Raw genomic sequence first — 20,182 nt, 5'->3', positions numbered from 1 at the left:
CAGTCAGTGCAAACTCAAATGGACTCCGGGGAATGGTAGAGGACAGGAAGGTCTGGACGATCATTGTCCATGGGGTCGCGAAGGGTTGGACACGACTTCGCACCTAACAACAACAAGGGCCAGTTTTGTCTCTCTCATCATGCAGAGCCAGGTGCTGTTTACCAAATTGCCTCTCTGCACCTTCACCCCTCCTTATGGGAGGCACTCTCAACATCACACATTATGTACACCCTTCACACTGTTGTGGCTTGTCGCTAAGCATTCTGGCCCATGTTGGCATTGGGCTTCAGTGCTGCATGGGGGGGGGGCGGGGGTCCACAGGGGCCAACAGAGCAGAGGGCCCCTGTTGCTTATTCATTCATTCATTCATTCATTCATTCATTCATTCATTCATTCATTCATTCATTTATTTATTTATTTATTTATTTATTTATTTATTTATTTATTTATTTATTTATTTATTTATTTATTTATTTATTTATTTATTTATTTATCATACTTATATACCGCCCTCCCCGGAGGCTCAGGGCGGTTTACATCATAACAAAGAACAATACATAAAACAGTCTGTATGATGTGTTTCTGAGGTCAGCCTGCCCCGCAGTCCCTGGGCCCCTACCGGAGCCTTCCCTTTTCTTTCCCAGGAGATGGATCTGGAGAGCCTGGAAGCAGCCAACCAGAGCCTGCAGTCAGACCTGAAGCTGGCCTTCAAGCGGATCGGGGACCTGCAGGCTGCGATCGAGGATGAGATGGAAAGCGATGACAATGAGGACCTGATCAACAGGTGAGCAGGAACTGGGGGATGGGTAGGGGCCACCCTCCCAGAGGGGGAGGCGCTCTGCCAAATCGATGTTCTTCTCCAGGCTACAAATCCACGGGGGCAGTCGGGCTAGACTGGCCTTTCTTGGCCAACATTTGGTTTTTGACAGCAGACAGCCAGACCCTGTCTACACAAGGGCAGGTATCCTCATCCAGTACTTGAAGGTGGACTGTCTCTGGATATGGAGGTTCCGTGTCATCTGCTGCAAAAGGCCTTGCCCTCTTTGCAAAGTATCATGGTTAGCAGCTCTCGCCAGGCTCCAAGCCCCATTCTAAACTTGGCTAGAGCTGAAAACGGGGTTTTTATGCCCCCTTCCCAGTCCACCTGGCCCTTACTTTAGCTATCGGGGGATGATCCCGAAGAGTCGTTGCAGAAGTTTTCCTTCCACTCCATCCGCAGTTCTGATTTCTGTTCTGCCTTCATTCCACCAGGCTGGATTCCCCCACCCCCCACCCCCTTCTCCATTTTGTCGGTTCATTTTGCTTTTTATCCATTTTCCCCTCCTCCCCCATTCCCCAGTTTGCAGGACATGGTGACAAAGTACCAGAAGCGCAGGAATAAGCTGTGAGGATGAGTTTGCTTCCCCCTCCCTCCGGGTTTCCAGAAATGTGTTGCTGCCCCCTAACCTCAAGCATGCCATAGAGGGACTTGGGCCATGGTGCCCCCCCCTCCATGATGTAATTGCACGCCCTGCCTGCATGGACATCAGCTTTACACTCTAACTGCTTGCTGTGCCCCAGCACGGCCCCTGGGGGGGGAAGGATGTGTGCATGAGAGACCAGCACGTGTCCTTGCTTGATCTACAGGGAACAGCAGAATTTTAAGGCCTTTGCAGGACAGGGAAGCCGCGGTGACCCAACAACGCTGTCTTTCCTTGTGAGCAGACCCAGGGGAGCAATGGCTACTGTTGTGGCAGGTGTGCGGTTGGCATTTGAGTCAGATGTGCTCATTTCCCATGGGCATCGTTGTCAGATTCCTGGGATGAAGAGGGAAGTGGTGCCTAAAGAGGGACCACATTTTCTTGCTGGGCTGCCCTGCAGCTCTTATTGGTCTAGAGATGGGAGGCTTAGCTGCTACTGTTTGTTGGAAAGTGGCCCCAAGTGAATGCCCTAGCCACTGTGACAGATGTCTATCTAATCCTGTCCTGGATGAGTAAGAATGTAGTGTATGCTAGGAAGAACTTCCTGGAAGTTAGAGGGGTTCCTTAGTGGAACAGGCTTCCTTGGGATGGGGCGGGCTCTCCTTTAGAGGTTTTTAAGCAGGGGCTAGATGGCCATCGGACAGCAATGCTGATTCTGTGAATTGACAAGAAGAGCTGGTTGCTATACCCTGCTTTTCACTACCCAACGGAATCCCGAAGCGGCTTACAAACATTTTTCCCTTCCTCTCCTCACAACAGATATCCCATGGGGCTGAGAGAGCTCTAAGAGAACTGCTCTGTTAAAACAGCTCTAAACAAAACGGGACTGGCTCAAGGTCACCCAGCAGGCTGCATGTGGAGGAGTGGGGGAATCAAACTCGGTTCTCCCGATTTGAGCTCACTGCTCCTAACCACTGCACCATGCTGAGGCAGATTGTGACAGGGCAGGAAAGGAAGAGCCAGGGCTCGGCTCTCTTTCAGTGTCAATCGCTGCTTTGGGACCAGGAAGGAATTTTCTTCTAGCCGAGATCGGCCCAGGGATGCTGGTGTTTTTTTCTGCATAGAGCAGGTTCATTGGGAATGAGGGGGGAAGTAGCTGTGAATTTCCTGCAGGACTAGGTGACCACTGGGATCCCTTCCAGCTTCACTTTTCTGTGTTCTGAAGCACTGGCAAATCCCTCAGGTTATAAAAGCACCCACACCTGGAGCCAGTCCTGGCTGCAGCTACCTGCAGGTGCAAAGCCAGGTCTTGCAGCTAGATAATGTGTGAACAATAATAGTTTTTTTGGGGGAGGCAGGCCTCATTTCTTGGGTGCTAAATGGAGGCACACCTTACGATCTCTGCTTCACAGCCCAGCACCGGACATCCCTCCGGGGTGATCTCGCAGCCAGGAGCCTTGGGCTGCCCTCTGGGATGAACTTAGCAAAGCCTTTTTTTCTTGAGCCCAGGATGGACCTGGCTGGGCTGTGGCAGGATCCGTGTCGGCTAATGATAAATGTAATTGTGTGTAGCAGTGATAGAGGGCCGCTAGAGCCTTGTTGTCACACACAATTAATGTCCCCCACAGTTCAGCCCGCGTCTGTTCGTTCCCTGGCGATTTGGATCCCAGCTAACTAATGGCACGCTAGCCCGGACATAAATTGCCTTTGACGTGAGGCTTAATTCCGACAATTTAAAATCTCAGCTGCCCCCGGAGTTTGTTTACGGGCCGTCTTGGCTTCTTTTTGGGGGGGGGACGGTAAAAAAATAACAGACTGCCTCCCAGCATTTATTCCTGGAGAGGGAGACGTGTTTCGGCTGATCAAGAGGAGCGAGCCGCTTTGAACGTAGCGAGAGGGGTTCAGATTCGGGGGGGGGGCCGCTTGCCCGCCGCACCCTCCTCAAATAGAGCCTAAGCCCTCGGCGCAACGGAGAGCACGTTCGTCTTAAGATCACATTAGGGGCTTCCTGCAACGTTTCCTCGGGGTCCGCGGGGGCGATTCCACTTAGCGCCGCAGGAAGCCGGGGAGGAGAGTTATAGAGGCCGGGGAGGTGGGAAAAGAAACAGCGCTCCGATTTACTTATAGATACAGTTGTTATTGCCGTAATCCTAATGAAAGTGGTAAACAGTGCTGTTATTAGAGGAGAGATTTATACGAGCATGGATTCCCCAGCACCACCACGCATACGGCCCCTTCGCACTCGAGGCAATCAATACCGTTATCAGCGGCACTTATAAATTAGAGGATTTAAGCCGGACGGGGCCGCCGCTTACGCCTACGTATAAATCAGGCCACGCTCCCCGCTTGCTCCCCGCTTGCGTGTGTGCGCGGGGAGGCTCATTTGCTCGGGGCTGTAAATTCTCCTCCCCCCTCCAGCCAAGGTGGGGCCGCAGGGCCTGCTAAACTCCAGTTTACTCGGGGGACGGAGGCAGCGATAGCCTTAATTTGGCACTCGGCGAGAGGTGGGCCGTAAAAACGGAGCTGGCCTCATTCCCTGCCTTCCCCTCGCAGCCAAGCAGCGCTGAAATATCCCTGTCTCTCCCAGCAGCTGCAGTGCCCTCTCTTCCTTTTATTATCTATTCTGTGCCATAATTCTGGGTTCCTCTCCTGGCAGCGCGCAGGGGGGAAAAAAGAGATTTATGCCAGGAATTGAGGGGAGTGGGGCACTTGCTTTTTAAAAAAAATATCATGTAGAGCCTGTCAAATTGGCAGCGAGAGGAGTCATTTAATTCCAGAGGGAGGAGAGCCAGCCCTGAGGGAATACGGGAGGGAGCCACCAGGCTGGTTTCTAACCGTTATCGTCAGACGTCCCTCATTTTGAGCCATTCCCCGGGTGTTCCCCCCCCCCATTTCCTTTTTTAAAATGTTCCCATCATTTCCATTGAAAGATCCCCCCCTTATCTTCTCCCATATGCTCACACTTCTGTGGGTTGCTTCTTGCCTGCCCTGGATGCACATATTGGTGCCCTGCCAGAGGAATGGCCATAGTCACCCCCTTCTCTGAGAATTGCACTTGGATGTGGACACTGAGAGGTCCCCACCCCTCCACATGTAGCATTTTGGATTGGACAGAATCCTCAACCTCTCCACAGCTGCATTTTCGGGAGAGAGGGGAGCCATGGCGATGACCCCATAGCGTAGTTCTGCTCTTAAAACATTGTGGCCGGTGTGACTGGAGACTGCTGGGGGCTGGATCAGGCTGGAGGGGGGCAGCCGACGCAGAGATTCAGGGAGGAAGGGGGATTTGGAGGGGGCATTTGACTGGGAAGCTGTCCCACTTCCTAGCCTGGGGCAGCATGGCAAATCCCATAGAAGCAGAGAAGAACAGACATGGGCAAATCAGTTCAGATCAGCTTAAAAGTTCCTGAATCAATGCTGAATCTATTCGGCCCGAATCCAAAAAGTACTGAATTTTTCACAGTCAGTTCAGCAGTGGAATAGGCTGCCTAAAGAGGTGGTGAGCTCCCCCTCACTGGCAGTCTTCAAGCAAAGGTTGGATACACACTTTTCTTGGATGCTTTAGGATGCTTTGGGCTGATCCTACATTGAGCAGGGGGTTGGACTAGATGGCCTGTATGGCCCTTTCCAACTCTATGATTCTATGGTTCTATGATTTATTCGGTGCACATGCCTAGACAAGAACAGGCAGTGAGATTCGGGAACAGTGTTGAGCTGAGGAAGTCCTCTTCAGCTAGGCTGTGTCTGAGGCCGTCCCTGATGGCTGGAGGTCCTTGTGAGGCGGGGAGCGGGCACTTGGCCACCACTAGGGAGGTTGTTGTGCTTCTTCTGCCCTTGGGAGCAGAGTAGACTGGACGATTGGAGGAGGGTTCTATTTCCTTCCTGAGACAAGGGGAGCACATTCCCTTGAAAGCGCATGGGCTGGAGCGGGGAGGGGGGCTTGCCTTTGTAACACTGGTTAACCCTTTCTTGGCTAGCGTGTTTCCGTGCATTGCATGCCAAGCGGGTGCCATAGGGCCCCTCGGAGGGTGTTTACCGATCCTTCCCTTTCTTCTCCCCGCGCCCTTTCCAGCGAGGGTGACTCGGACGCCGATTCAGAGCTAGAAGACCGCGTGGACGGCGTGAAGTCCTGGCTGTCCAGGAACAAAGGCTCTTCCAAAACGGTCTCCGAGGACGGCAGCTTGAAGAGTGGCAGGTTTGTACAGTGGGATTCCTTTCCTGCAGGGTGGTTGTCCTCAGGCCTCCTGCCTCCCCCTCCCCTGGGGGGAGCATGGCTACAAGCAGCTGGAGAGGTTCATCCTTATGGGGTTGCTTTAGGAGAGGAGTCCCCAACGCCGTTAAGCCTGTGAGCACATTGGAGAGGTTAAGGATGGGAGGTGGGTGCCCCACAAATTGGCTGCTGTGGGGTGCTGAGACCAATCTCATAACCTGGAGGATGGCAAACCAGACATCTTTCTATGCTGGAGGCAGCAGTTTCAGTGCTGCTGCTCCCTGCAGGCCCTAAATCGCCGACTCCTGTGCTCTTCTGAAGCATCTGCTGCAATGTGTGTGTGTGTGAATGTAACTGGCCCTCTGCATTTTGGGAAAGAGCAGATGGGTGTCAGGTGGCATATTAGCAAAAGCAGTTTATTGAAGCAGCAATACGAAGCTCACCATTATTCTTGCTGAAACTGATTTGATAGGCAACACACTGATCGTTGTAGCCCCAAGAGGTCCCCGCCTCCAACAACCCTAAACAAACCCCAGCTGAAGAGGACGAGATTCCCCTTTCTCTTAAGGAGAAGCGCCCCTCCATTCCCATGGAAAGCGTTGAAAGCTGCGTTGCACCCCAGTGCGCATGACATCATTCGTGGCAAGTCAGCCATGGCCGGGCTCCCTGATAACGTCCCAGCCCCCCTTCTTTTGCAAGCCCAGTCTCCCAAGGGGAATGCAGCAATTAGCCTACACAGTCTTCAAGCAAAGCCAAACGACAAAGCTGGGTACAGGTGCTTAGATTTTTCTCAGGCCCGCTGCCCCCCTTTTACGATCAACCGTATGTTGGCAGCTGGCACCGACAGGTTAGTAACGACACCTTGTTGATACCTTGCAAATAGCAAACAAAAATGCCAAATAGTCACGGCAGGAGGCTGATAAACTGGCAGGTCCTGACATTAGGAAGCCCACTGTGGTGGAAAGGACTGCTTTTGGGAACGGCCCCTCCAAGTGTGCTTCTTGCAGCGAGACCCTTTCGCGCTCACCGCCAGAACATTTCACGTGAACCTGAATCTGGAATTGCTCGATGCCAGCTGGAGGCCCTTATCATTGGTGGAGGTGAATGAGATCAAGGCATTGTGGGATGTCCTGTAAGGCGATGAACCAGGAAGTCCCGAGTCCAGATCCTGCTTCTATTTATTTATTTGATGATTTCTATGTGTCCCCTTCCCTTGAGAGGACTCAGGCAGGTTTACAATTATAAAATAACGGTTAAAATCAATACCTCTCCCCCTACCCTCTTCTGAGAGCCAGCTTGGTGTAGTGGTTAGGAGTGTGGACTTCTGATCTGGCAAGCCGGGTTTGATTCCGCGCTCCTCCTCCACATGCAGCCAGGTGGGTGTCCTTGGGCTCGTCATAGCACTGATAAAGCTGTTCTGACTGAGCAGGCTCTCTCAGCCTCCCCTCCCTCACAAGAGAGAGGAAAGGGAAGGCGAACGTAAGCCGCTTTGAGACTCCTTTGGGTAGAGAAAAGTGGCATATAAAAACCAACCTTCTTCAATCCCCTCTGCTGGGCTAACTGGACTGGGGATGGTCTAAATAAAGTGGGGTGGGGACACGGAGGGAGGGCCATATAATTTTCAGAAAGCCACCGTAGCAACATTAAGCCTGGCGGAAGAATGCCGTTTTGCAGGCCCTGTGGAACTTGGACAGCTCTGTCAGGGCCCAGATTTCAGCTGGCAATCTGTTCCGCCGGGTCAGGGCCCTGGGCAAGCAGCTTTCTGGCGTGCCCCCGTCCTAGTAATATGGGCCAAGCAAGATGCGTCCGCTGCCAAATGCATAGACCGATTCTCTTTTGCCTTGTGTGTTCAAGGGCTGCTTAATTTTTTCACTTTTACAAGCCAGTCCCTCTTGGCATTAAGAACTACTCCCTTCTGTGGCTGTACTTGAATCTGCTACCAGTCAGTTTTGTAGGGTGGCTGTGGCATTCCGGAAGGGGGGGGGGAGATGCTCTCTAGCTGCTTTCTCGGCACAGTGCATAATCTTGCAGGCCTTGTTCATATCTGTGTCTGAACCTTCTCTGTACCTGCTCCTCCCTGGACCTTTCCCCTCGCTCCTGGGATCTACCTGTTTGATTTGAGCTCCCGTTTTTAGATCCTCCCCCACCGCCGAAGAGAATTCCATGAGGCAGCTTAAAATAAAACAAGTCTAAATCGACACTTAAAAAAGGGAACGAAACCCAGTAAAACCGTAAAGCAAATGATAAATGCTCTTTAGCCCCTGAACAGTGTAAACAAATGCTTCTTCCCTTGGAATAAATTACAATAGAGATACAGATGAAATCAAGGCACTGCAGCTAACCGCGTGACCAGAAATCCCTGGCAGAGCTATATCCACTGTGTAGGGCAGGTAGCCGGCACAGGAGAAGCATCTTGGGCAGGGGCTGGGTCAATGAGAACATTACCCATCCATTCCTGGTGTCGAGCCCTTGGATGGTTCAGTGCCAGGCAGGTTGTGGAGAAGGGTGTTCCACATCTAGCAAAGGCTGGGCATCTTGATAAGCAGGCAAGTAAGAATTGTGGTCCTACAGCTGGGCTGGTAGAAGAGCTCTTGGGGGGGGGGGATAACTGATTACGGTGGGCTCAGGCATGTGGGGTAGGATTCAGCCTGCAGGTGAGCCTGCAGGTATTGCTTCATCCTGCTGGCACTCCTGAAGATCAGGTGCGCGAAGCTGTTTCTGAACACCAAGGAGTCTTATTTCCTCCTGCAGGAGAGGCGAAGGTGGGTGGGAGGCTATTCTCCTTGGGTGGTGGCCACTAGTCCGTTCTCTGGGCAGGTAGGGTGGGGCAGCACCCCCCCCACACACACACACACACATACCCTTGCACCTTCTGTTCTCGTCTCCAGTCCCTGCTCTCTCCCTGGCGGGGAGAACTTTCCATGCATTGAATCCCGTCCAGCGCTGCAATAGTCCCCCTCTCTGAGACGCCCAAGAGGTTCTCCTTGTCCAGTTTCTCCTTGTGTCCAAGCAGGTAGCGAACCCTCCAAGCGAGGCCAGCCCCAGCTAAGCGTGCTGTTCCCAGCCCTCTGAAACCGGTGAAGGCTTATCATTCTGGGGGACCGTGGGCATCATGTCTGCCACTCCTGCCCTCGCAGCTGAGTTATGTTTGGATTTGCCAGCCTCTGCTCACTGCCTGTCAGCAGGCTCGATTGAGTCACTCCCCTCTCAACAACAGGCACGAGGCTGGCAGTGAGCCCTTGGACTTCCACAGGCCACGGGGAGGGAGCCAGTTCAGTGCCCGGCCTCCCCATGCCTTTGGGAGCCTGTCACCGCTGCAGCCCCCTTGGGACGGGGCATACCTCTCAGGCGGGTGTGGGCCAGGCAGCACAGAGAAGCCGGAAACACAATCTGACAAGCGCTCTGTCTAGAAACCAGGAGCAAGGGCCTCAGGTGTGGGACGGGGCTACGAGTTGGGGGTGGGGCCTTGAGGCAGACCACTCCCCCTTCCTTAGCATAGAGCCCGCCCTTCCGAGTGACCCCCCCCCCTCGTCTGCTCCACTCCAGAGGTGGCTGTCGCATATAGTCGGACCAGCTCCGGGGGGGGGGGGACTTGGAGCACAGCAGCCCTGCTGTGGACGGCGCCGCTGAAGTTGCCCTCCCCTCCCCGCCCCTCTCCGTTGGAAGTGACCAGGAACCAGACCGGCTATTTATAGGACACCTGTTGCCATGGCAACCAGCGGCACTCGGAGCATGGAAGCCTGGCGCGGATGGCGCAGGCAGAGGCGAGAGCCCAGCCTGCCTACCGGGCGTTGCCAAGTGCCGTTTGCGCTGCTCGGAAGGGGCAGGAGACTCCAGCCTCCCCCTTAAGCATGCCCCGGAGAGAGGGCCTCCCCAGCACACGGGTGCACCTCCAAACCTGCCGGCTCCCCCTCCCCAGCTCTGACAGCTCCATCTCCCACAGCCAGGCAGATGCTGGCTCGGTAGGGGTGGCTCTAGATTGGTCTCCATGGCATCCCCCATGTCTTGGGGTGAGGGTGGCTTCTTTCCTCCTTGCCCTGCACGCGTGGTCCCAAGAGGGGCGAATTTGTTGCGGCCTCCAAATTGGTTTCATTTGTTTGTCGGTATGAGCGGAAAGCATTTTGCTAGGGGAAGGGAATCCCCCCCGAATGCTGAGATTCTGTCCTGGGACGTTGCCAGGGTTCTCCAACTAGCCGACAACAAAATGAAGGCAAGGGGGCCTGAGCTGTAGATTCAGGCCTTAATTCTCTCCCCGTGCAGTGGCCGGCTCTCTTTGTCCAGGCCTCCCTGCATGGGTCCGATTAGGGTGTCTCTCCCTTTCTCCCTGACGGTGCCTCTCCCCTCCTCCCCGCCAGCAGATCAGCTGCTCCTTCAGTGGCCCGAGAGGGCAAAGAGGCTAAGGAGATGGAGGAGAGGCCTGTGTCAGTGATGAGCTCCCTCAGCTACCGGAAGCGGACCAACCTGAAGGACTCCATCGGGGGCAAAGGGGACGAGGAGACCCTCTTCTCCACCCTAAGTGAGCGCTCGGCCTCTCCCGACCGCTCGTTCCGCAAGGCCAAGCGTCTCTCGACGGCCAGCGCCTTGGAGGAGACGGGCTCCCTTGCCTCGTGGAAGAAGCCGGCCGGGGCCGGGGACCTGGAGGAGAGGGCCTCGGTCGTCTCCGAGGCCAGCAGCCAGGCCCGCAAGGGGCTGGAGAAGCGCTACTCTCTCTCCGCGGCCGAGTTGGATAAGGCCTCGGTTCTGTCCACTCCCATCAGCCGCAGCGGTGCCTCTTGGTGCGGCCTGGAGTCCCACGAGGACGACGCCAGGTCATCCCTCAGCTTCGCCTTGTCCAGCCCGGGAAGCTTGCGGCGGAGCACCTCCCGCCTGGATGACCTCAGCCCTTCCCACAGCCGCTCGGCTTCACGCCTCTCCTTGGGCCGCTCCGAGCTGGACGAGGCATGCAGCGTGGCCCTGAGCGATTCCCGGTCCTTGTACAGCCAGCACTCGCTCACCCGCAGCCTCTCGGTGCCCCCACGGCCGCGCTCCTCAGCCTCGGGCGAGCTGCAGGCAGAAGACCCCGACATCCGGCCCGTCAGCCATCGCAGCTACCTGGACCCGGACCTGGAGGCAGCGATCCACGAGGTGCTGAACTACAAGCCCGTCAAGTTCAAGCGCTCCAGCCTGGATCCGGACTCCGAGGACGAAGACGACCGGAAGAGCGTGAGGAGCGCCAAGAGCGCCCTGTTGGAGACCCCTGAGCGCCCCATCAGCAGCCTGCGCCGGTCGGCGTCGGCCATGGACTTCTCCAGGCCTCACAGCTCCAAAGGCAAGAGCCGGAAGAGGAGCAGCAGCAGCTCCTCCAGCAGCTCCTCCTCCTCGTCGCCCGAGAGGCAAAGAAAGAGCTCCAAGAAGCGCTCCAAGAAGTCCAAGAAGAAGAAGGCAAAGAAGCACCAGCGGTCCTCCTCGGAGTCTTCTTCGGGCTCGTCGTCTGGCTCCACCGTCTCCTACCGCAGCAACTCCAGTATCAAGAAAGGTCCCAAGCACGGCGGCCTGGCCTCGGAAGAGCAGGAGGCCAACGGGGCCCGGGAGGGGCAGGAGGGCGGGAGGTCCACCAAGCAGGTCAAGAAGGAGGAGAAGCAACGCAAGAAGCAGGTGGACAGCCTGATGATGAAGTACCTCTATCGGCCGGAGAGCGACTAAGGCAGGTGGCATGGAGTGCCAAGCATGGACGGAGTGTGCCAGACTAACCCTCTTAACTGGGGAGGGGAGGAGAGGGGCTCCCCCGGATTGGTGGCGGGGAAGGATGTCCAGTCACCCTCCTGCATGCTGGCCCCCAGGGGGCCTGTTTGGAGTTGTCCAGAGTTCACAGACTGACCTGAAGCATGGGCGTGTCTTTGAGAACTAATTCAGCCTGCCTTGTCTTTTAATTGCCGGCTTGGTGGGTGTGACTCCTGCGTCGCTAGGCAGGGCTCTTTGAGTGACACCCGGCTGTGACCGATTGCCCTTGACTTGTGCAGCGGTGGACAGGATTCAAATGCCGGGCTTTTCTGTATGCTTGGAGAGGCCTCTCTGTGTCCTTGCCTCTGGCCTGCCTCTCTGCACCCCGTTGCCAGTTTCCTCCCGAAGGAGAGGATGACGCTACCAACCACAGCCGCTCTCGGTGGCCATCGTAAGCCTCGTGGCGCGAGCGTCTTCTTCCCCTCCCTTTCACCGCCGGCATCTTTCTTCCCCAGGGATTAGCTGCTGCAGGGAGCAGGACACCGAGAAGCGTTAATCCGCTCGACAGGAATTGGCAGGATGTGTTTCTCATGCAATTAAGGGGCCACCGTGTGCTCCAGCTTCTCTTCTTCCTTCTCCACCCCAGCTATGCCCTGAGGATTAACTGCTGGGAGACAGGGGGAGAGCTCTGCATAGTATGTTTTGAATGCGGGGGGAGGGGATTACTCTTCCCTTTGCATGAGCTTCTTTCTCCCTAATTCCCCAGAGGGAGAAGTTGGAAGCAGCTTTAAAGATGGACAGAGGCACCAGTGTGATCTGGGCGATCTGGGTTCAAATCCCCACTAGTGCTCGCTGGGTGACCTTGGGCCAGCCCCGTACTATCAGCCTGACTACCTCGCAGGGTTGATGTGAGGATAAAGCAGCCCTTTTCAACCTTTTTACCATTGGGAACCTCCTGAACCATTCTCCAGGCCTCGAGGAACCCCAGAAGTGGTGCCCACCTGCAGAATATGGTTGGGAAGTAGAGCTGTGAATATGCACACCTGCCCCCCCCTTCCCACCCCCTCCAGGCCAGTCATTAGCCATTTGGGGAGGGAATGGGTGGGTTAACATGATCCCATCACCCAATGCAGGTTTAACAATTTTTAAAACTATTTCAAGAATTAATTCACTCCCACCCATTCAGGAAACCCTTCCAGGGCTGTTAAGAAACCCCTGGGTTTCATGAAACCCTGGTTGAGAAAGCATGGGGGTAAATGTATGCAAGGAGAGCAACATAAATGACCTTGGGTGCCCTTTGGGAAGAAAGGCTGGATATAAAGTTTAAAAAGTAAAGGTTGTCCTGGAGAGCAGGAAAAGGGTAGCTTATTTATTTATTTGCATTAATTATAGTCACCCCTTCTCCAAGAGGCTCTCGGTGGATTACATAGCATAAGTCAAATTATGTGGCATATGTCAAATACACTGCATGGGACTTCCAGTAAAATAGTGCCCTAGAGCAGAGGTGGCCAAGCTGTGGCTGTCCAGATGTCCATGGACATCTGGACAGTCACAGTATAGCCTTAGAGTCTGCAAAGCCAAAAAGTTTGGCTGTCTCCCTTCCAGAATGGAGGAGAACTGGCTCAGCCTCCCCTCCAGGATGGAGATCTGGCTCTGCCTCCCCTTCAGGATGGAGGAGATCTGGCTCTGCCTCCCCTCCAGCATGGAGGAGATCTGGCTCTGCCTCCCCTCCAGGATGGAAACCCCCCTGGCCCAATTGCTGCCTTCTAGCTTGGCACCCAGCAGCTCCTTTTCTGTCCTCCCAAGTCTGCTGCTCCCAGGCCAGCAGGGGGAGCAGAAATATTTCTTAGGAAGGACAGAACGGGACAGGGCAGGTCGCTTGGCTGCTGGGTATCCGGCAGGGGAAAGCCTCTTCTCCTTGCCAGCCCTGCCCCACTGAGCTATGGCTGAGGCCCCCAGACAGGCCTGATTAGGAAGAGCTATCGTGCTCTGGGGGCTGGAAAGTAGCGAGGGAGGCTGTGCCGAAGAAAGTAGTGTTGGTGAGCTCTGCCCTCCTGGCTTGGAATCCTAGGAAGGCAAGCCAGAGCTCCGGAGTTCATGGGGAGAGGGGGCTAAATGTGGGTCCTGGGAGGCTCCCTCCTTCCTCCCTTTCTGGATTAGGAATGCCAGCGTGCCACTTGCGGGAGGGGAGCTTTGGGGGCTTCTGCTTTCTGCAGGACAGTTTGGCACTTCGTTCTGGACCACTTTGAGGCCAGAGATGCCCGTGGCCTGAACTGTCTCACCACCCAGCTGAGATCCACCCAGCCCTTCCTCAGGGAGCAGAGAGGATCCTCCCCTTGTCAGGTCTGGTGAGCGGAGCTGCCGTGCAAGGCTGTTGGGTACCCACCATCCTTCCCCAGGCCACTGGTTGGAGTTTGACTCTCCTCCTCTGCTAAATTCTCTTCTCCCCCCTCCCCCCCTGTCTGCTAATGCTCTTGCACGTAGGACACAAACCAGGCTGGAGACAAAGACCCAGGGAGTAAAGGCGACTGTGCAATGCAAGCTGCCTCCATCTCATGGAGCTCAGCCCTTCGCCCGCCCCCCTCTCTGCAATTGGGAGCCCTTTGTTTGCCCATGTTGGAGATGTGACAAGGGAGAGGAAAGGGGGGGGGGGAGTGCCTCCGCGGCAGGCAGACAGACTCTCTCTCTCTTCCTCCCCTCCCAAACAGAAATTTATTTGTGTATTAAATTGTTTCCGACAGCTTTGAATGGGAGAATTATCCAAGAAGGGGGGAAAGAGAGAGACACACACACACACACACACACAAGCGCACACAGAGATGTCGCTTTGCTTGCTTGCTTCCTTTTTTTTTTTTAACAATTTCTTTTTAAAATGTTCAATTGGTATAGCCGTCTCCTGCAGCTGGGGGAATGTTGTGCTTTGAGTTTCCTAATGCACTTAACGCTCCAGCTGCCATAACAGAAATGGAGAGGTGGGGTAGGAGGGGAGATAAAAGCACTTGTTTTCTCCAGGCCCCTGTGCAGCGGAGTGTACAACGGCCAAGGTGGGAGGAGCTCCACGAGAGGTCATTTTAATATGGCGACATGGACCCTTTCTTCTCCCCAGCCCACAAATTAGGCGCACGGTGTTATCTCCCCGAATGTGGCTGCAATTGGGTGGGGGTAAATTCTTTTCTTCCTTTTTCCCCCATCCAGTCACAGCTGGCTTCGGGCGGCCCTGCAGGGTTTTCAAGGCAGGAGGCGTTGAGAGGTGGTTCGCCTCTCAAATCATGACCCTCATGTTCCCCTGAGGTCTCCCATCCAAATACTAGGCAGGGGCGACCCTGCTGAACTTCCGAGATCTGATGTGATTGGGGCAAAGTCTGCTTAATCCAGATTTCAGACCTGCGAATTAGACAGCCTCCCCTCCTTGCCGTCTAAGCCCAATTCTGCTGGCCGGGGAATGGAAGAAGCGTTGGCATTGTTGATTCTTGGACTGGATGCCAGGCTTGGCTGGTTAGGAGCCTGCCTCCGGCATGCCAGCTGCCAGCTGAGCGTTGCATGCTGCAGAAGGCTGTGAGTGTCCGTAATCCGTGTTTGCTTGCCAGGCTAGCTTCCCATAGACGCCCAGGTCAGCAGGTCTTCTGAGGGGCCAGCACTGTAGATAAAGGTATTTCTGTTCTTCTCCAATCGGAAGGTATCAATAGCAAGGTTTGTGCCAACCTCCAGACTGGGAGGCTGCTGGGTTTACCCCCCTCCCAGGGCTTTACCTGAGTGCCTTGGAGATGCACAGCATCCAGGTGCGTGTTAGACTTCCTACCAGTGCTAGGCAGGGCAGTAAGAGAAAGAAGAGCAGGTTTCTTTGTAGCCTGCTTTTCACTACCCAAAGGAGTCTCACGGTGGCTTACAATCCTTCCTCTCCCCACAACAGATACCCAGAAAAACCGGTGGGGCTGAAAGAGCTCTGAGAGAACTAGGACTGGCCCACGGTCACCCAGCAGGCCTCTTGTATCTCAAAGGGGCTTACAATCACCTGCCTTTCCTCTCCCCGCAACAAACACCCTGTGAGGCAGGTGGCGCTAAGAGAGCTCTGAGAGAACTGGGACTGGCCCAAGGTCAGCCAGCAGGCCTCACATGAGCGAGCCCTTGCCTGGATGTCCCAGGCTGACCTCATTTCATCAGATCTCAGGAGCTAAGCAAGGCCAGCCCCAGTTAGTACTCGGAGCACTGAAGAATCCCAGGCTGGCTACGCAGAGGCAAGCAACGGCAAGCCACCTCTGAACCTCTCTCACCTGCGACACGCCAGCATTTGGCACGCACGCCCCAGAGCAAGGCCCCGATCCAGTGTCGCCGGCTCCGATCCCAAGCACCTTCCTTCCAGCCTTGGTCAGAACTTGAGGGCCGCCTTATTTCCAATTCCGCCCGTTCGGCCCACAAGGGTCTAAATTCCCACGATAGGCAGGAGCAGCTTGACTAATGGGAGCGGGAGGGGTGCCAATTGCGAAGTTCCAGCCGTGAATCCTCCCTCCAGCAAATCCTTCATGCCAGGGAGGGAATTTGCAGATGTCTTTTGCGTAATGAGCGCGCGCGCGCGCGCGCATGTGTGTGTGTGTGTGTGTGTGTGAGTGGGGCTCTCCCCACCCCCTCCCCGAAGCGTGGCTTGCTACAGATAGGGGTGAAATTTCCAACAAATGCCTGATTTGCTACAGATTATTTGCTTAGCTCTGCTAACTACGGGGGAGAGTAAATCACCTCTGCATGCCCTGGAAGTGTCTGAGAAAAAAATAATAAAAATGACTAATGGGCTCTCGTGAATGTGAGCGGCAAGCCTTAAAGGGCCCCGAGACCCCGAGGAAACGCTCTGGGAAGAGCCCATCCCCTGGCAAGCAGGGCGCCCGGGGAGGGAGGGTTGCTTTCCCCAGCAAGGTTTCCAGGGGAGTCTCCGGAGAAGGCAGGACTGCATTCGTTTCCAGACACGCATCACCCCTAGAGTTGCCCCCTTAGCACATTTGGGTCCCAGCTCTGCGTTGGGAAGTCCCTGGAGGTGCAGGGGGGAAGGACCTGGAGGGCTAAGGGGTGCTAGTCTCTCGACGGCTATACCAAAGAACCAAATCCACTGTGTAAAGAGAACGTAGCAAGAATGGCTACAGTATGAAGGAAAGCTTTTATCAAATGCTTTGCAAGCACAAATAATATACAGAAATACTGCAAGGATATTAGCGAGCTCTAGGAGGGCCACTGGAAATGCCAAAATCTAAATGAGGATCCGGCGAAACCTGCGTTTCGCTCCTGGATGATTCCTCAGGAGACCCCAACAAAAACTTTCCTGCCCAGGTGCCTAGAGGTCTTTAGATAATATTCTCAGCCTAATGGAATTCTTCGTAGTTTAATTGCAGAGTGGCAACTCCCCAAATTGCTGCTGGCCTCAGGAGGCAGTCTGTATGGCATTATACCCCACTGAGGACCCTGCCCGCCCCAGCGGCGAAACCTCCAGGAAGTGCCCAACCGAGACCTGGCATTCGTAACCAAAGTGAGGGGCCTCAGCCTGGTTCAATGCCATGGAGCACAGGTGGCCAAAGGGTGGCTCTCCAGTTGTCCATGGACTACAGTTCCCATGAGCCCCTGCCAGCAGCATGCAGGGGCTCATGGGATTTGCAGTCCATGGACATCTGGAGAGCCGCCCTTTGGCCACCCCTGCCAGAGTCTAAAGCAACCGTTTTCTCCAGAGGCACCGATCTCTGTGGTTCCGGAGACCACTGGTAGAATTGGGAGCACTCTGGGCCCTTCCTGGAGGTTGGCAGCCCCCACCACGCAAGAGCAAGTGCTGGCAACGAGGAGGCACTTTCCGTTTTTGAAAAAAGCAAGTTACCAGTCCTCTTGTCTACTGTGGTGCAGGCAGTTCTCGGGACAACTCCGAGGCAGAGAGGCACTGCACTGCATGTCCAGTAACCAGGAGCTTGGCCTTTCCCCCTAACTCGACAGGAGCAGAAGAAATCTTGGCAATTTAGAGGGAGGTTTCTGTCGTGCAGTCCAGTAACGTGATCCTGGCATTCTAATGGCGGAAGGGCCGTTTTGCTTCTTCAAATGCGGCGGAAACAGAGTCCTGGCAGTTGCGGGTCTCGACTGTCAAGGATCTAGCTGTGAATGGAAATAGTCAGAGAAGGGGGTCTATCTGATGGGTCAGCTAGTCCTGCCCGGCTTTGCAACCCTCGAGCCATGTGGGAATTGACCCTGGAGCAGCCACTGGAGGCAAACAGCGCTCGGGGCTGGAGTGATTTGAGTGACACCCCCCAGTCCTCCCTAAATAGAATCCAAAGCTTCCTTTGGCTCTTGTTAGCATTGGTTGATTTATTATTTATTTATTGTCATCATACGGTGCGTGCGTTGTGTAGCCAAGTCATTTGAGGATTGTCTGGCAGTCAGGCAAGGGACATCTAGAGGTGGTTTGTCATTTCCTGCCTCCACATCATGGCTCATACTGTTCCTTGGAGAAACCCCATCCAAATCCTTGGAGATCTCCCAGCGGCTGCCCTGCTCAGCTTCCAAGATCTGACAAGATCGGACTTGCCTGGGTTACGCAGGTCAAAGTTGGGTATCGTAACTCTGCATGCAAGAGGATCTGGGCGGGACAGGGTTAAGAGAATTCAGGGTATGGGGTGCACTTAGCAGCTGGCCCCACCCTCTCCTGGGATATATATGACCTCTCTTCACCTTTTTGAAGTTTATCTATTCTCAGTAAGTCTACATGAATATATCCTGTAAAGTGCGGTTCTAATTTGTTTGAAGTAAAATTTCTTTCTCAGATTCAGAGTACCTTTATTGGCATAAGATTGCAAAGCATAAAATGAAAATTCCAAACAGTTTCAGATGTAAAATCTATCGTAAAAGATTTTCATTTAAAATTGCCAGTAAAAACTTTGCTACTTTTATAATAGTTGCTGTGTCCCTCACATTTAGTATCATTTTAATCCAGGTGAGCTCTGCCCTCCTGGCTTGGAATCCTAGGAAGGCTGAAAATTTCTTTCTCACGCGACCATTGGAGTCAGGTCATCTTTGTAATTTGTTTGAAGGGCATTTTCTCCCTTAACCAGGAAACATGGAGGAGTCAGGATACTGTGCCTGAGGCAACTGATTTTTTTTAAAAGCATTTCACCTAATAGTTAGCTGCCAGTTTCTGACTTTGTCCATCCTTCTTTGAGAGGGGCAGCTGAGATGGATTCCCAGCAAGCTGATCTGCTGCCAGCATTGTGACGGCCTCTTCTAGGACTCTGAGCTGGGAGGATAGAGGGTCACGTTAACAAGCGATAGCAGACGCTCCTCATTATTCTTGCCTGCACACAACTGCATGGAAAGGGGTGACAGGGGCCTGTCTTCTGGACCCACACGTCTTTGCTGTGCGAGTGACTGACTTGGGAAGGGAAGTGCCAGTAGCCCTGCTCAGCCTTCCTTGGCCAGAGCCAAACCTGCTTTGTAACTTCTCTTGTCTCCCTTCTACAGCCCCCCAGGCTATCGGAAATCGTTTACCTACGACAAGTCAGACGAGGAGCGAGACATCTTTGACAGCGCTCCCCGGTCCAAGCGCTCCTCTCGGAGCTACCTGAGTGACAGCGACTCTGAGAGCAAGCCGGCGGAAAGCACCGCATAGCCCCAGGCGCTTGGCACGCACCCGACAGGCGGCAGGCAGGCAGGCCGCTTCCTCCCCTCCCGCTCAGCGGACAGCCTCGCCAGGTGCCCAGGTGCCCCTTTGGGTTCTCCCTTTGGCCAAACGTGCTGCCTGGCGGTCTCACCCTCCCAGTCGGTAGCTCAGGGTGACCACTGTCCGGTTCCATGCTGGAGGAAAGGCGAAGAGTCTCCAAACGCAGCATTTTGTCACACCGTTGCAAGCTGTCCTGTGGGTCACCGCTCCCGGCTCCTGTCTCCAGTGGAGGGGGAACCGCCAGCCTCCTCTTGGGGGGGGGGCAGGTGAGTGTGGAGGTTCCCCCCTCCCCCTGCAGTGCCTGCCCACCCACCCTCCCACCCCACCTTTTTCCTGTTGTAATTTAAATCCAACTTGTCCCTTGCGTGGCGTCCAAGGAGAGACGGATCCTGCCTCTCCTCCTTTTAAAGACATTTTTTAAAAGTTCAGCCAAAGACTGTTACACCTCTGCGGGGGGGGGGGCTTTCTCTCTCTCCTCCTCCCCATTTCCTTCCCCCCCCCACCTCCCGCAAGAGAGAGAGAGAGAGAGAGAGAGAGAGAGAGAGAGAGAGAGAGAGAAAACCCGAAGACAAAACCGGCTTGCCCTCCGAGTACACAGATGGCACTTGGACGCCGTCCACCTCCTCTTGGGGCGCGGACGGCCCACGTTTGTGAGTTGCACATTTGAGCACCGTGCAGTGCGGGTTCCCCCTCCCGCTTGCTCTTGCTCTTGGTTTCCGGGGCTGTGTGTGTAGCTTTCCCCCCACTGCCACTCTCGCCCTCAGCCCAATGCTGGACCAGCCCCCCCACCCGCCAATCTCTTTTGCTTGCAAGAAGCCCGGGAACCAAAACAGCGAGGATGGTCCACAAGCCTCAGCGATTGCTGCTTGATGCTCCGCCTGCCTGCAAAGCCTGCCCCCCAACTGCTCTCTTCCAAGAACGCTTTCGGGAGGGCTGGAGCCCCCGCAGCCCCCCTGCTGCCCCCCCCAGTGCTTGCAGAAACCCTCCAAGAGTGGATGGATCCAGCCGTGGGGCGAGGCACAGACGATGGAGGGCCAGGTGTGCTCTGCTGGGCGTCCGCCTTTCGCTGGGCTTGGTTTGGACTTTGTTTTTTTGTGTTTTCTTTTTGCACTACTCGAGTTGTGCATTTTACTCTGTTTTTTTTTTCTTTGTTGCCCTTCCCTGTCAGTCAACTTTAAATAAAATTAATGTCATTTA

General features: G+C 54.7%; 1 protein-coding gene across 13 annotated transcripts in view; it reads left to right on the top strand.

Moving 5' to 3' along the window:
* MYO18A (myosin XVIIIA) overlaps positions 1–20,182 on the top strand; it is a 144,978-nt gene extending 124,796 nt beyond the window's left edge. For 7 of the 13 annotated variants that reach the window (XM_077312274.1, XM_077312273.1, XM_077312275.1 and 4 more), the window contains 5 exons: positions 645–784; positions 1,340–1,384; positions 5,473–5,595; positions 9,966–11,293; positions 18,787–18,942. In XM_077312274.1, coding sequence (XP_077168389.1) covers positions 645–784; positions 1,340–1,384; positions 5,473–5,595; positions 9,966–11,292 — 1,635 coding nt within the window. In that variant the 3' untranslated portion in view covers position 11,293; positions 18,787–18,942. Of the gene's footprint in view, positions 1–644; positions 785–1,339; positions 1,385–5,472; positions 5,596–9,965; positions 11,294–18,786 lie in introns of all 13 variants that reach the window. The other 6 variants (XM_077312276.1, XM_077312278.1, XM_077312285.1 and 3 more) reach the window with 4 other exon arrangements.

The sequence above is a fragment of the Paroedura picta genome, chromosome 15 (genome assembly GCF_049243985.1).
Source record: "Paroedura picta isolate Pp20150507F chromosome 15, Ppicta_v3.0, whole genome shotgun sequence".
In the NCBI taxonomy this organism is placed as follows: domain Eukaryota; kingdom Metazoa; phylum Chordata; class Lepidosauria; order Squamata; family Gekkonidae; genus Paroedura; species Paroedura picta.
This window is presented reverse-complemented; position numbering and strand designations above follow the sequence as displayed.